Source organism: Rhinolophus sinicus, chromosome 14, assembly GCF_057876585.1.
Source record: "Rhinolophus sinicus isolate RSI-liver-muscle chromosome 14, RSI-T2T, whole genome shotgun sequence".
In the NCBI taxonomy this organism is placed as follows: Eukaryota; Metazoa; Chordata; class Mammalia; order Chiroptera; family Rhinolophidae; genus Rhinolophus; species Rhinolophus sinicus.
In genome coordinates, this window is record NC_142514.1 from 174,997,293 (window position 1) to 175,011,314 (window position 14,022).

Below are 14,022 nucleotides of genomic sequence, written 5' to 3' on the forward strand. Positions count from 1 at the left end.
TGCCCCAGAAGTCTGCCACCTGAACCCAGAACCTCTTATCCTGAAGAGTTTTGCTGACCGGAGTGAGGCCCTGTGGAATTTAGTCCAGAGGTGACTCCTCTGTTCACTTTCTGGCCCTCACTCGGACTGCGTGGGAAGCAACTGTTAGTCTAGACGCAATGACTCTAATAACTGGGCAGGAAGCTCTTAAGTTCTCCTCATGCTCCTTTAGTCTAGTGACTCCAAGTGTAGTCGCAACCCCTGGGCACAATCTCACGTGCATTTGGGCAGCAAAGTGGCAGGAAGCCTGAGTTCTTTGGAACCACAGTGATGACGGGAGGGAAGCCATGACCAAAACCTCAAAGCAGGGAAGAGTGAGATTTCTTTGCATCCCTCGGAACTGTCTGTGGAAAGCAGGAAAGGTGAGGTCCTCCTGTTCCAAGGGAGTAAGAGCGCACGTCGGAGCCAAGAAAAGGCAGCGCCCACCCTTCGCTAACTGGCTGAACACCCAGCTGGTCCCAAGCACAGGTGACAGAAGAGCTGCCCACCAGTCCCGGGTAAGGAGCAGCTTGGAAGACGGGTAGAGTTAATGCAAACTTTATTTATAAAAGACTCTTAAATTAGCTGTCTCATGCCATGCGTTCATACAGAATACCGTGACCCTTCAGGGCTACAGGGAGAAGAGCTCACAAACTTAAAGGGAAACTATTAAAGAGTTTCTAATAGTTAAAAGCTAGGAAAGATTAGGACAACTTTACAAATGAGCAATTAAAAAGAAAAAGGAAAAGGATATGGAAACGAGTCTGAGCTGAGGGCAGCTGTTTACAAGTCTGTACACTAAACTAACACACAGACAGTCTCCTAGAGGCAGATGCTGACGGAGAAGCAGGTACGTACAAATGCTTGTGCCACACGACTCCTCCCAGATCCATGTATGATACAGACAACCAGTCCGTGTACGCTAGGCCCGCCGAGGCCACTTGAGCTCTGAGGACCCTAGTTTAGTAAAACTAAAGCTGCAGGGCCGGGCGTGGGCAGCTTCATTTGCGGCTGCTCTTTATCCTCTCCAGTCTCTTTTTCAAGTCATCGATGTTAGCTGTGGAGGATGTGGTCATGCTTCCTGAAGAGTGAGTCTGGTTAGAATCCAGGTCTGAATGCTGGTGCTGCTCCCGTGACTCCCGGAGCTGAGAGAGTTTGCTGTGCAGCATGTCTGTGGAGGAGGCAACGGTAGGAACTGCTGGTTTGGAGAGCAGAGAGGTCAACGGAGGTCGGTCATCTTGCTGTCGAGAGAAGAAGCGACATTGTCTAAGCAGGTCAAGAGGTGGCTCTGGAACAACATATACCACGACTGGGCCACTTCTGGGGGCCAGCCTGTCCCTGACCTGCTTGTCACTGCCCCCAACCCACCCAGAGGGAAAGGAGCAGCACCTTTGTATTGTCCAGACCACATCGCTGTCGGAGGATTTTTAGCCTTTCCAAGTAGACGGATGGTCCCACCTCTTCTCCATTTGTGTTACCTGTGGAGGACACTGTGCTTGTGGAAGCGGGCACACACGTGACCTCCATCTGAGGGGAGATGCCTAGAAATGTGAAAAGAATCTTCAGATATACACACACCCCACTTCTAGTCGGCCCTTGTTAATCTGCACCAAAGGAAAGATTTGGGGGTTTGAAGATCGCCACTGTACTTAAAGACTAAAAAAATCCACAAGAATCCACCTGGAGTTGGTGATAAGAGATGTTCGGAAATACACACGATACAGAAGAGCAGATGTAAGCTGGGCCACCCATCCACGTCCTGGGCTGTATACCTGTAACCCCATAGCTGACCTGGGCGATCCAAACAGCCTGAGCTGCCCCTGACTATACGGTCAGTGCCCAACCGAAGAACAGAAGGACTTGAAATATTTGGAAGAATCAGACCAGGTTCACAACAGGTGAGAGACACAGGGGAAAGGTCTTATTCACACTGGGGAGAGCAGCAAGGAGCGCAAGGATATGGTATATTCACAAGGAAGAAGGGGAAACTGAGGTGTCCAACACATACCCAAGGAAGGGCTAGGAACTGGAGCATCTATAACTCCCAGCACAGAGATCAGTATTGTGGTAGGAGAGGGGGAAACCAAAAGAACCCATCACAGTGCCGAAATTTCCGAGAAGAAACAATCACAATACGCAGGCATTTAAAATACCCAATGTGGTATCAATGAAATGCATTGCATAAGGGCAAAAAGATCAAGTACTAGGAAGATACACTGCCTCGGTAAAGAGAAAAGTGAAGAAGGTTACTCTAGGGAAAAAGGAATCCTTTGATGTACAGATGAGGAGAACATTCCGAGAGTGAAAAATGAATGCAGAAGCCAGCAGTGATGGCTGCTTGAACACTCGCAGGCATGAAAGCATCCGGTAATCCCTGACTACATGCTTGTGTAGTCAGTGTGCTTCTTTCGGCCAAACGCATCAGTCAGATGTGGAACATCAGCAGAAAGGACTTTGGAAATGAGAAGAGGAGGCCCTACCCTGGTCAGCAGAACCAGTGTCTCCATCCGTCTGTGGCGTGGAATGCTGTTAGACATTCTGCCCACTGTGCTTCAACAAAAGCTTCTAAAGGGGTTAAAAACTAAAACAAAGAACTGACTTAACATAACTGAAGCTTCAGCTCAGCAAGATACATGGTGAGTGAGAACAGGACTGGAATCTGAAGACAGAAGAGGAACATGGTTTGCAGGCAAACAAATTCTAGAACACAGGGGGAGGTAAGCTTCCCTGGACTCGGAAGCACTAAATGCAGGCAAAGGGTCAAGTTCTGCTCTGCAGGGTAGAGGGCACTTCTGCAGTTGGGTCCCTTTGTGGTTTAAGGCTGCTGACAGCTATTTTCTGTAACTGACACTTCCTAAATCTTTCTTTTGTCTCTAGATCCTGTGAGCAGTAATTCTCAGATACTGGCTTTTTCACTGTGGGAACAGTAACATTTTAGCTTAACATTAGGATAAGCATTCATTCATATCATACAACAAATACCTATTGAGTGTTTACTATGTGCCAGGCAACAAAACAGACAAAAACCTTTACCCTGATGGATTTTAAATTCCCTCAGAGACAGAAAGACACCACACAATTAACCTAATAAATACTACATTAGATGATATGTTAGAGGTGGTTTAAGTGCTATGTGGGGATGAGAGGATGGTTGCAAGTTGTAAAGTTTCACTGAGATAATGGTATTTGAACAAAAACCTGAAGGAAGAAAGGGAGCCAGCCACAAGGCTTTCTTGGAAAGAGCAGTCTTAGGTTGGATAAGAACTGTAAGAAACAGCCAGTGCAAAGGCCCTAAGTGGGTGAGTGCCTGTTGCATTCCAGAACAGCAAGGGGCCTGATGGAGTGTAATGAAAGTCAGGGAGAGTAGGAGACAAGAGGTATCAGGGGGCCATATAATGTAGGACCTCACAGACCTCTGTAAGGCTTTTTGCTCTCGCTGAAAGGGAGAGCCTTGGGAAAATGTTTGAGAAGTGTTGTTTTGGTGCTACGTGTGGAAATGAATACAGGGAGGCGAGTGGAAGCGGGGATGTCAGATAGGAGAAGAGAGCTACCACAATCCAGGGGAGACGTGATATGCAGACCAGGGCAGTAGCAGGGAAAGTGATGAGAAGTTTGGTAGATTCTGCATACAGTTTGGAGGGAGAGCCAGCAGGATTTCCTGACAGAGAGGAACAGAAGTCTCAAAAGCTATGGGTCTGAGGAAACTAGAAGGATGAAGTTACCATCACCTGGCAAGGAGAAAATGCAAATGGAGCAAGTCTGGGGTACAGCAGGAGCTTAGTTTCTGACACGTTGAGTTCACGACGTCTACTAGAAACCCCAGTGGAGATGTCATGCAGGATACGTAAGCCAAGATGAGGAAGGAGGTCTGAGCTGGACCTCCCCCAAACTGGGCCTTGCTGGGATATAAATGGTATTTAGAGTGATGAGAGGAGGTGGACTAGTTAAAGGAGTGAGAGTAAGAAAGAAGAGATAATCATGGACCGAACCCCGGGGGACGGCAACATTAAGAGTTCAGGGGCAGGAAGACTCAGTCAGAAGGGCCCAGGAGGAACAGCGGCAAGGTGGGATGACACCAAGAGAGCACATGGAACTGGAAACTGGGGGCGAAGCTGCTTCAAGGGCTAGCAGGCACACTGCCATTGGCCCACATGATGACGGGTCAAGCAGGTGACTCTGAGCTGACCACTGTCCATTGCAATGTGAACATCGCTGGCGACCATTAAGTATCGAGGTGCATGGTTATAAACGTAAACCAATCAAAACCTCCGGTTTCTAAGCTGGGAGCTATTTGGAGCTTATTCCTGGAGCTACTAGAGGAAACCATACCTGTTGAAGTGGGAATACGGCCTTTGCCCTCCCTCTCCATCTCAATCACCCGCAGGCCTCTCTCAACATAGCTCTGGAAGAACTGTGACGAGTTCTTCAGAAATGGTTCAATGTCAGCATCTGAATATTTCTTCTTATATTCATATAACTCTGCTAGGCCCTGGTGAACAAGAAAAAGGAAGAGGTAGGGATGGATGTTAGGGACCGTTTTCCATAAAGCAGATCCCCACTTGGCTCAACCCTTTCCCTCTCACCTCTTTAGTATTCTCTTTAGAGCCAATCTTCTTAAAAATCTCAGCTAAGAAATCATTCACTTTGGCCTTTGATGATTTTTCATCCTGAAAAGTTGAAAGACACAAGGATTGGTTGGTTGGTTGGACTTGAGTCATTAATTAGGAACCAATGGTTGGATAAGAATGGAAAATAGCTCAAAATCCAGACCTTCCAGGAAACAGAAGCACTGATGCTACAGGGCTTGGAGCCGACCCACTGAATGCCTCGTCTTAGGTTTCCAACTAAACTTGACGGGAAGGCCCTGACCCATTTCTCCCTGATTAAAAGAGCTCACAGTGGGTGTATCTGATGACCAGTGCCTTAGGCACAGACACACAAACGTTTCTTAGGGACCAGGAAGCACATGGCTGTAAACATTTATATTTGAAATGTTCACGGTGGAAACGGTTACAGCAGCACAGCAGGGGAGGGACCGGACCAATCCCCAGCCTTCACCTTACACCTGAGACAGGCTCCGTGGCCTCAACAAGATCGTTCCCACACAACCTCACTTCCCTCAATCTTTCAAGTCAGGACACTCACAATTCGAGATGCTCCCTTTTCTGTTTCCTTATCAGCCTTACTCCCGGTCTGGTCCATGCTGTGCTTCATCATCCGGCAGAGATGGGCCTCCAGCTCAGACTCATTCTTGTTGTCAATCATTGTTAGGTGGTCTAGGATCTGAGGGAGACACATGCACATTCAAATGGCAGCAACACCATTTCCATGACCTTCTCCGAAACGCCCTCAGGGACTGGTTGCTGTTCTCACTCACCTTAGGCCCTTTTAATTTGCATAAAGTGTGCAGCAACGTCTTTAGGGTCCTTATGGGAAATTCACTTTTGCATTGCTTCAGTTTCTCTTTGGGGAAGACCTTCATGAAAATGTGTATATCCAGAAGAATTCTGTCCAGATTAATGCTGTTGATGGTATCAGGCAATAGTCGAACCATTCTCCAGAGACACTATTGAACAAAGAAACAAAAGTTAGAGGGAATGATGAGAATGAGGATAATTTCTGTCACCATTCATCTTCCTTAAGTTCTGGGATCATTTCTAAAAGATGCTCAGGGGTATAAACGTGGCGCCTCATATCTTTGAAGCAAGGCTGCTAAAAATGAACAATTTTACTCACTTCAAGCATGTCACTGGCTAAAGTGTGACAAGTCATCCATCTAATCATCTCCATTCCTCCTTCCCACTCCCTAGAGAGAGGGGCCTTAATAAGAAAACATGGAAATTCTGTCTTGGGTTTGCTTGGTATCTAAGAGTAGAGTAATTCACACTGCTTACCCAAATCTAACCCCACGAGACAAAATATTTTACACTGCTACAGTGTAATGACAGTGTTATAATGTTACAGAAATGTTCATTTGGGGTTCTTCCACAAAGCCAAAATATTCTAGGGCTATCTATATCTTTTTCCCCAAAAGGACATGAAACTTCTTTTGATTCCAGGAGAATTGGTGAGATATTTACAAACTAGCTCTTCCTTTTCACTGTTTGAGGCCAGGAATTATTTAGGCCTGAGCTAGGGGTATAAATCGGAGGAAGGGAAAATAGAGACCAACTATATTTTTCAGATGTGTTTTGGTTGAGTTTATGTCTTAATTCCACTTCTTCTCTCCCCACACTTTAATAAAGTTTTGCATCTTTGAAAGAAAAGAGATCAAATTATTTCAACTTCACCTTCATAACAAGTTCTGAGAATTTGGGAGAACTGGCTGTTGCTAGCAGGCTGTCTTGGAGCAAAACAAGTAGGGCACTAGAAAAACAAAAACAAATCCAACACAATGGCATTAAGTTTCAAACCTGCATTCCAAATAAAATCAGTAACTGAAAGGCTAAGTGTAAGTATTCTCTATCCATTTAATAAATCGAGAGAGAGCTCATGGATCAAGAACTGTCTTTGAGGTAACGTGACATTTAGTTATTAAGAAAATAAACATTAACAATTTAAGCTTCATAAATTACTGCTTGGTAAATAGTAAAGCTTGTCACTACTTTTCATTGTCACTGGTAGCTGAGAAAGAAAGATATGTACATGAGAGGGGGGTAACTGACAAACTTGACAGCCCTGTTCTAGAAAACTCATGATATTAGCTGGCTTACTGAGTTGATACTAGTTTTAGCTGCTATCCAGGTTGGAATACCTTTGGTTCTTGAAAAAAACAGTAGTAAATCGACTTAATAGGCAAACCTAAAATTACAACTGATCTAGTGCCTTCTGGTTTCCATGGGCAGACAAAAGAGAGGCAGTTCTAGGCTGTAGTGCTGAGAGTAGAGATATACCTCAGGATGTTGGTCTGGTCTGACTTCTCCAGAACCTTCACCACCAAGAGGTTCACAGAGCGGATCACCTGTTGTCCTTCCTCCAGATCTTCGATCCGAGAATCCAGCATCAAGGTGATGAGGCCGTGCATCAGGTCTTTCAGTACCCCAGTGGAGGCCTCCCGGGCGAGGCTCTCTATCTGGAACAGCTGTCCAGTCACAATTGTGTTAGAGAGGTACGAAGCTCAATACACAGAGCAAGGAAGATTCTAGTAAACAATTATATTGTATTTTTAAAAATTCAGATTATTAGGAAAAAATAAAAATCACCACATTCCCCTAACACTCCAATAATCGCCATAATTAATTTGTGTGCTTCTTTCCTATGATAGTATTTTTAATGTAAGCAGTTATATGTGAAAAGCCAGCCACGGCCCACCATGCGTAATGAAGAAACTGGAAGGATGCAGAATTCTAGGTAGTATGTAAGCATTCTACTTCCTAGCCTAACAATAACTGTAAGCTGGAGTGTCGCCCAACATCCAATAGAAGTAGTCAGTAGCATGCACGTAAATTTCTACAAGTGACATAGGATGCCGCTGGGACATCTACACTGACTCAAGCTTTAGAACCGGGGCGGGATGACACACTGAAGAGAAGATCGTAATCTGCAGAGGTGTCCTCACCGAAATCATGTTGCCAATGATACAGCTGTACAACTTGATGATCTCATCCTTGTCCAACTTCTCATCTGCCATGTGTGTGTTGTAGATGAGTCTTAGCTGCATGAACGTGGCTATCAGAAACTGATCAATATGGCCAGACATAGCCTCGGCTTTGTCTTCCTGTCTCAGGACCTCATCGATCTGATAACAAAAATCCAAGATGTGTTTTACAAGCTTCATACTTCTAAGTAGCAGGAAGATACTACAAGGATGTCTCTGTATTACGTATTAGCAAAGCATTTCCAATATCTTAACCTTTAAAAAACCCCAGTCACTTTACATATAAATAACTAGTCCTTAGAGAGTCAATTATTCAATGAATACTTACTGAGCAAGATACTGTTAGGCGAATTAGTTGCAGCTCCTATTCTAAGTCTCACTGTCTAGTTCAGAGAATAATCATCCCTATGTTTACATGTCTATTAAAGAGTGTTTTTATACCCATTATCTCATTTGATCATTCCAACAGCTCTGAGAGGTGGACAGGGCTGAGAGTAAGATCTCTATTTACCAGATGAGAAAAGTGAGGCTCAGAAAGATCAGACTACTTAGTCCAAATTCAAAACTCAAGTTTCCCACATCCACATCCAGTGTTCTTTCTGCTTTGGTACACGGGTTGTCACTAATGGTAAAATGGTACTATGGGAAAAACATGTATTTCCTGTTCACTACTGTAAAAAGATGTTTATGATTACATAAATAACACCCTGAGACAATCATGTCAGTGTTCAGCGACCATCCTTTCATGCAGGGCTGCCACACTGCACAGCTCCAGGGGGCACTATTTATACAGACTACAATGCAAATGGCGCCCCCTGGTGTTGAGAAAACCAGTGATGCTGCTTTCATTTACCCCTATACATGTAGACACCATACGTAAGCACAGACGATTTTATATAACTGGGACTATTTAACAATGCTGTTTCAACACGGGCACCATAAAATAAAATAAAAAATACTACCTTTTTTGGTGGGGGCAGTTTACACCTTTTTCCAAAGTAATTAACATTTAACAACTTGTTATATATTCTTTCATGTTCACAGAATCATATACAATTATATATGCACATATACATGGCTTCGGGCACTGCTTATTCTATAAGAAGATTAGAGTATATGTATATACTCTGCATCTAGCTTTTCTAACTCAACAGAAAATTATGAAAATCCCTAAAGTCAAAGGACTATGGGAACATCTTGTTTTATGGCACTTCACAGATGCTGCATGTTTTACACTTGAAGGCAAGACCCTCTACTAGCAAAAAAGATTACAATTTGCTTTATTTTGATACCCACTTTCTTGCAGTGGTCTGGCACTGAACCCACAGCTCTGAGGTACGCCTGTAGTTTTATTTTTAAAGGCTCATAATAGTCCACATATGCACATACCAAAATTTACTCAATCATTCTCTTACTGTGTTTCCCCGAAAATAAGGCCAAGCCGGGCCATCAGTTGTAATGCGTCTTTTGGAGCAAAAATTAATATAAGGTCGGCTAGGTCTTATTTTCAGGGAAACACGGTAGTATACTTCCATTCATTTGGAAATTCTCTAATGTCATTCAATAAAGCTTTATAATTGTCTTTGTAAAGGTCTTACATATACACTGCTTGATTTATTCCTAGGTACTTAACGTTTTGTTGCTGAGGGTTTTCTCTTTTAATTTTTTTATTATGGTAAAATACATATAACATAAAATTTATAATTTTAACCATTTAAAAAATTTTTATATTAGTTTTAGGAGTACAAAACAACATAATTAGACATTTACACCCCTCACGTGATAATCACCTGCCCCAAGTCTACTACCTCTCTGACATCATATATAGCCGTTACAACATTTTAACCATTTTTTTTTTTTTTTAAAGATTTTATTGGGGAAGGGGAACAGGACTTTATTGGGGAACAATGGTCAAATTGTTGTCCTTTCAATCTTAGTTGTGGAGGGTTCTGTTCAGCTTCAAGTTGTTGTTCTTTCAGTCTTAGTTGTGGAGGGCGCAGCTCAGCTCCAGGTCCAGTTGCCGTTGCTAGTCGCAGGGGGCACAGCCCACCATCCCTTGCGGGAGTCGAACCGGCAACCTTGTGGTTGAGAGGACAAGCTCCAACCAACTGGGCCATCTGGGAGCTCAGCGGCAGCTCAGCTCAAGGTGCCGTGTTCAATTTTAGTTGCAGGGGGCGCTGCCCACCATCCCTTGTGGGACTCAAGGAATTGAACTGGCAACCTTGTGGTTGAGAGCCCGCGCTCCAACCAACAACTGAGCCATCTGGGAGGCAGCTCAGCTCAAGGTGCAGTGTTCAATCCTAGTTGCAGGGGGCAGAGCCCACCATCCCTTGAGGGACTCGAGGAATTGAACTGGCAACCTTGTGATTGAGAGCCCACTGGCCCATGTGGGAATCGAACCGGCAGCCTTCGGAGCTAGGAGCACGGAGCTCCAACCGCCTGAGCCACCGGGCCAGCCCCATTTTAACCATTTTTAAGTGTACAGTCCAATGGCATTAAATACATTCACAATGTTGCATAACCATCATCACTACCTATTTCCAGAACTTTTCATCATCCCAAACAAACTTTGTACCCATTAAATAACTCCCTATTCCTCTTTCCCCCAACCCCTGGTAACCTCTTTTTTGTCTCTATGCATTTGACTATCCTAGGTACCTCATGTAAGTTGAATCATATAATATTTGTCCCTTTGTGCCTGATTTATTTTACTTAGAATGTTGTCAAGGTTCATCCATGTTGTAGCATGTATTAGAATGTCATTGGCAATATTCTGTTTTACACACACACACATACACACACCCAGTTTTGTGTATCCATTTATCTGCTGACGGACACTTGGATTGTTTCTACCTTTTGGTTACTGTGAATAATGCTGCTATGAACATCGGTGCACAAGTATCTGTCTGAGTCTCTGCTTTCCAGAAGTGGTTTGGGGATCTTACTGTAATTCTGTTTAATGTTTTGAGGAACAGCTGAACTGGTTTCCACAGTGGCTGCACCATATTATGTTCCCACCAGTAATGCACACAGGCTCGTTTATCAACATCCTCGCCAACACTTGTTATTTCTCATTTAAAAAAAAATCCTAATGAGTATGAAGTGGTCTCTCATTGTGGTTTTGATCTGCATTTCCCTAACAACTAATGGTGAACATCTATTCACGTGCTTACTGGCCATTGGTATATCTTCTTTGGAGAAATGTCTATTCAAGTCCTTTGCCCATTTTTGAACTGGGTTTGTTTATCTTGTCGTTGAATTGTAGGAGTTCTTTCTGTATGCTGAATATTAATCTGTTATCAGATATATGATTTGCATATATTTTCTCTCATTATGTAGAGTGGCTTGTCACTCTTGTAATGTTCTTTGATGCACAAAACTTCAACTCTGATGAGGGTCAATTTAATTTTGTTGTTGTTGTTGGCTGTGCTTTTGGTGTCACATCCAAGTCACCACCAAATTCAATATGATGAAGATTTCCCCCATGTTTTCGTCTAAGAGCTTTATAGTTTTAGTGCTTACATTGATGTCTTTGATCTATTCTGAGTTAATTTTTGTATGTAAGGGTCCAGTTTCATTCTTCTGCATGTGGATAGACAGCATCATTTGTTGAAAAGAATGCCCTTTCCCCATTGAATGGTCTTGTCACCCTTGTCATTCAGACCACTAATTTGGTTTCTGTAGTGATCGTCCTCTCTGTCAGTCCATCTACTCAATTTTAACATTCTACAACCATGATTTTTTGCTTGGAAGAATCTTTGTGTATAAATTCACCTTGAGGACTCTTTCTATACCTCACTCCCCGCCTCTTATGGTCATCTTGTCTCCTTCAGCAGTTTTATTTTCCCATAACACTCCTGTTCTGGTTATTTTATTTTTCTTCCCAACTACTGGGTCCCATAAAGTGTGTTAAGTTATTATTCTTTATCTGTCCAGAATTCACTCTCGGGTCCATCTTTCGACAACCCTCAACAATGGCAATCTGAGAATGGGAAATATAGCAGTTTCTGCCCTTGTAGATCTTTGATATGCCACTTGGCAAGCTGTCAGTCATATGGCAAAGCACCAAGAGCAGCCATTTCTGCTCTTCGTTCTCTGAAAGTACAAACACCAGAGACTTGCCAGTCTCAGATAGTGAATTTGGCCTTTTTGTCCAGCTCCCTGGAGTTCCTTGGGGCTAGGGAGAACACCAGGTCCTCCCATTAACACTCACATAGGACACTGTTGTCCCTTCTTTAGGAGACCTACTGATCTCCACAGATGAGGAGAGATCGCTCTCCAGGATTTTGATCCTGTTCCCTGGGCTCTGCACTAAAGAACCTCAGACTCTCTTTAGAGCCATGTGGGAAAAAGCCTCAAGATGGACTTGAGGCTTGCGTATATACTTCAGGCGCTACCTACCTGACCCAGGAGCTCTTCTGCTCAGAAAAGGCAGATGGGTTTGGACTGAAGTTGATACAGGCAGGCAACAAGGGATGGTATGCATTCAAGTCACTATTTTCCAGAATCCCCTCAATTGGACAACCCCCCCTCCCCCGCCCATATCAAAACTGTTAAGAGGAGACTGTTAAACAACAGCAAAAATCTTGTGCTAAGATTCCCAATTCTGCCTTTCTACTTCTAACCGTCTGTCATGATCCATGGGGATGTCTAGTGGGCTACTCAAACTTAACAAAGCAACTTCTCCAACTTCTCAAGACTGCCCTTCCCCCAGCCTTTTCCATCTCAGTACAAAGCACCACCCAGCTGCTCAAGCCAAAAATTAAGGAGCTGCTCTGGATTTCTCTCACGTTTCATATCCAATCTATCACCACGTGCTGTGGACCGCCACAACCTCTGAAAGATACCCTGAAACCCCCCACTCTACGTCCTCTCCACCACGATCATCCTACTGCACATGATATTATTTCTCATATGAATTTCAACCACAGCTTCCTGACAGATTTCTCAGAATCCACTCTTGCCCTGCCTACAATCTGGTCTCTACAGAGTGGCCAGAGTGACTTTTTCCTCAATAAAAATAAAGTTCAAACATTATAGAAATGTTGGAAGCATAATAAAGGAACTTTTTTTGTCCCGTGTCACTGGAGAGTAAGCTGTCAGTCTGATGCTTCCTGCTCCCTATACTTCAGTGTGTGTTCTTCATAACAAGGACATTCTCCTTCACAAGCACAACAATCAAAATCAGGAAATTAGTACTGACATGACTGCCATCTAACCCTCAGGCCCCATTCCATTTTCTCCAATGGCCCTGACTGTTATTTATAGCTAAAGCCACTCTAGAATCATGAGGTGCATTTGTGGTGTCTCTTAGTCTCTCTTCAGTCTAGACCAGTCCTCAGTCTTTCCTTGATTTTCTTGACCTTGACACTTCATAAAATAGCCCTTAATTCACGTTTGTTTGATGTCTCCGCATGATTAGATGACATCAGGAATGTCAGCAAAGTGATGCTGAATTCTCACTGGATCCTATCAGGTGGCACATTGTTAATGCTCATTTTGATCACCAGATTAAGGTGGTGTCTGCTAGGCTTCTGCACTGTCAAATTACTCTCTGCGTTTTGTATTTTTTTGGCTACTTTTTGTATATTTGTCATTTGCATTTTGTGGGGAGATACTATGAAACTACATAAATACCCCACTTCTCTTCAAAATTTTAATTTATATGTGCATGGATTTGTGGATTCCTATTTTATTAAATTTTCTTGAATCCAATAAATTTATTCCATATTTTACAATAAATAAGATAGTGATGACTTATAACCCAACAAATGGAATAAAATTTATTCCTGAATATATAAATTCAGGAATAAATTTTATTCCATTTGTTGGGTTATAAGTCATCATTATCTTATTTATTTTGATGCTGAAACTGTCCCCCATCCACACAAGCAGTGTGTTGCAGACGGCTTCTGGATACCTCTGACATGTCCCTGTTGTTCTCTGAGCCTATCCTTGCTCTCTGGCACAAGATGTTTCAGGATAATCTGGTATTTTTCCTGATTTAACTCTGTAATCAACCACTTCTCCAGGGAGCTCTCATTCCTTTTAGTAGAAAATGGTATATAGAAGACAAGATTTGAGGGTGCTCCTTGCTGCTGGGGTACTGCTGTTCCCAGGTCCTCTCAGTGAAGAGCTAGGAAATACATGTATATTATCTGTAACATACATTTATACCACATACATACACCCACATTGGTATTTATTTCTATATCTGCATATTGAAAACCATGAATTCATACTGACACATCTAATTCTAGTCCAATACCAGAGTTCCCTCTATCTGCGTTGCTCCCATACTTGTATTGCCTCCCTCTGACAGGAGAGCCCTGTTGTCCTTAACCAATCCCTTTGAATGTAACCAACCTCTCACCTCTGCCAGCAGCCCCTCTCCATTGCAGATGCTG

General features: G+C 43.3%; 1 protein-coding gene across 5 annotated transcripts in view; it reads right to left on the reverse strand.

The window, feature by feature from the left end:
* Positions 1–560: 560 nt before the first annotated feature.
* Positions 561–14,022, reverse strand: part of CKAP5 (cytoskeleton associated protein 5) — an 87,298-nt gene continuing 73,836 nt past the window's right edge. For 3 of the 5 annotated variants that reach the window (XM_019743671.3, XM_019743669.3, XM_019743670.3), the window contains 9 exons: positions 7,577–7,756; positions 6,912–7,099; positions 6,309–6,384; positions 5,396–5,584; positions 5,164–5,301; positions 4,602–4,685; positions 4,348–4,507; positions 1,408–1,559; positions 561–1,259 (listed from right to left, as the gene is read on the reverse strand). In XM_019743671.3, coding sequence (XP_019599230.3) covers positions 1,020–1,259; positions 1,408–1,559; positions 4,348–4,507; positions 4,602–4,685; positions 5,164–5,301; positions 5,396–5,584; positions 6,309–6,384; positions 6,912–7,099; positions 7,577–7,756 — 1,407 coding nt within the window. In that variant the 3' untranslated portion in view covers positions 561–1,019. The remainder of the gene's footprint in view (positions 1,260–1,407; positions 1,560–4,347; positions 4,508–4,601; positions 4,686–5,163; positions 5,302–5,395; positions 5,585–6,308; positions 6,385–6,911; positions 7,100–7,576; positions 7,757–14,022) is intronic. The other 2 variants (XM_019743673.3, XM_019743672.3) reach the window with 2 other exon arrangements.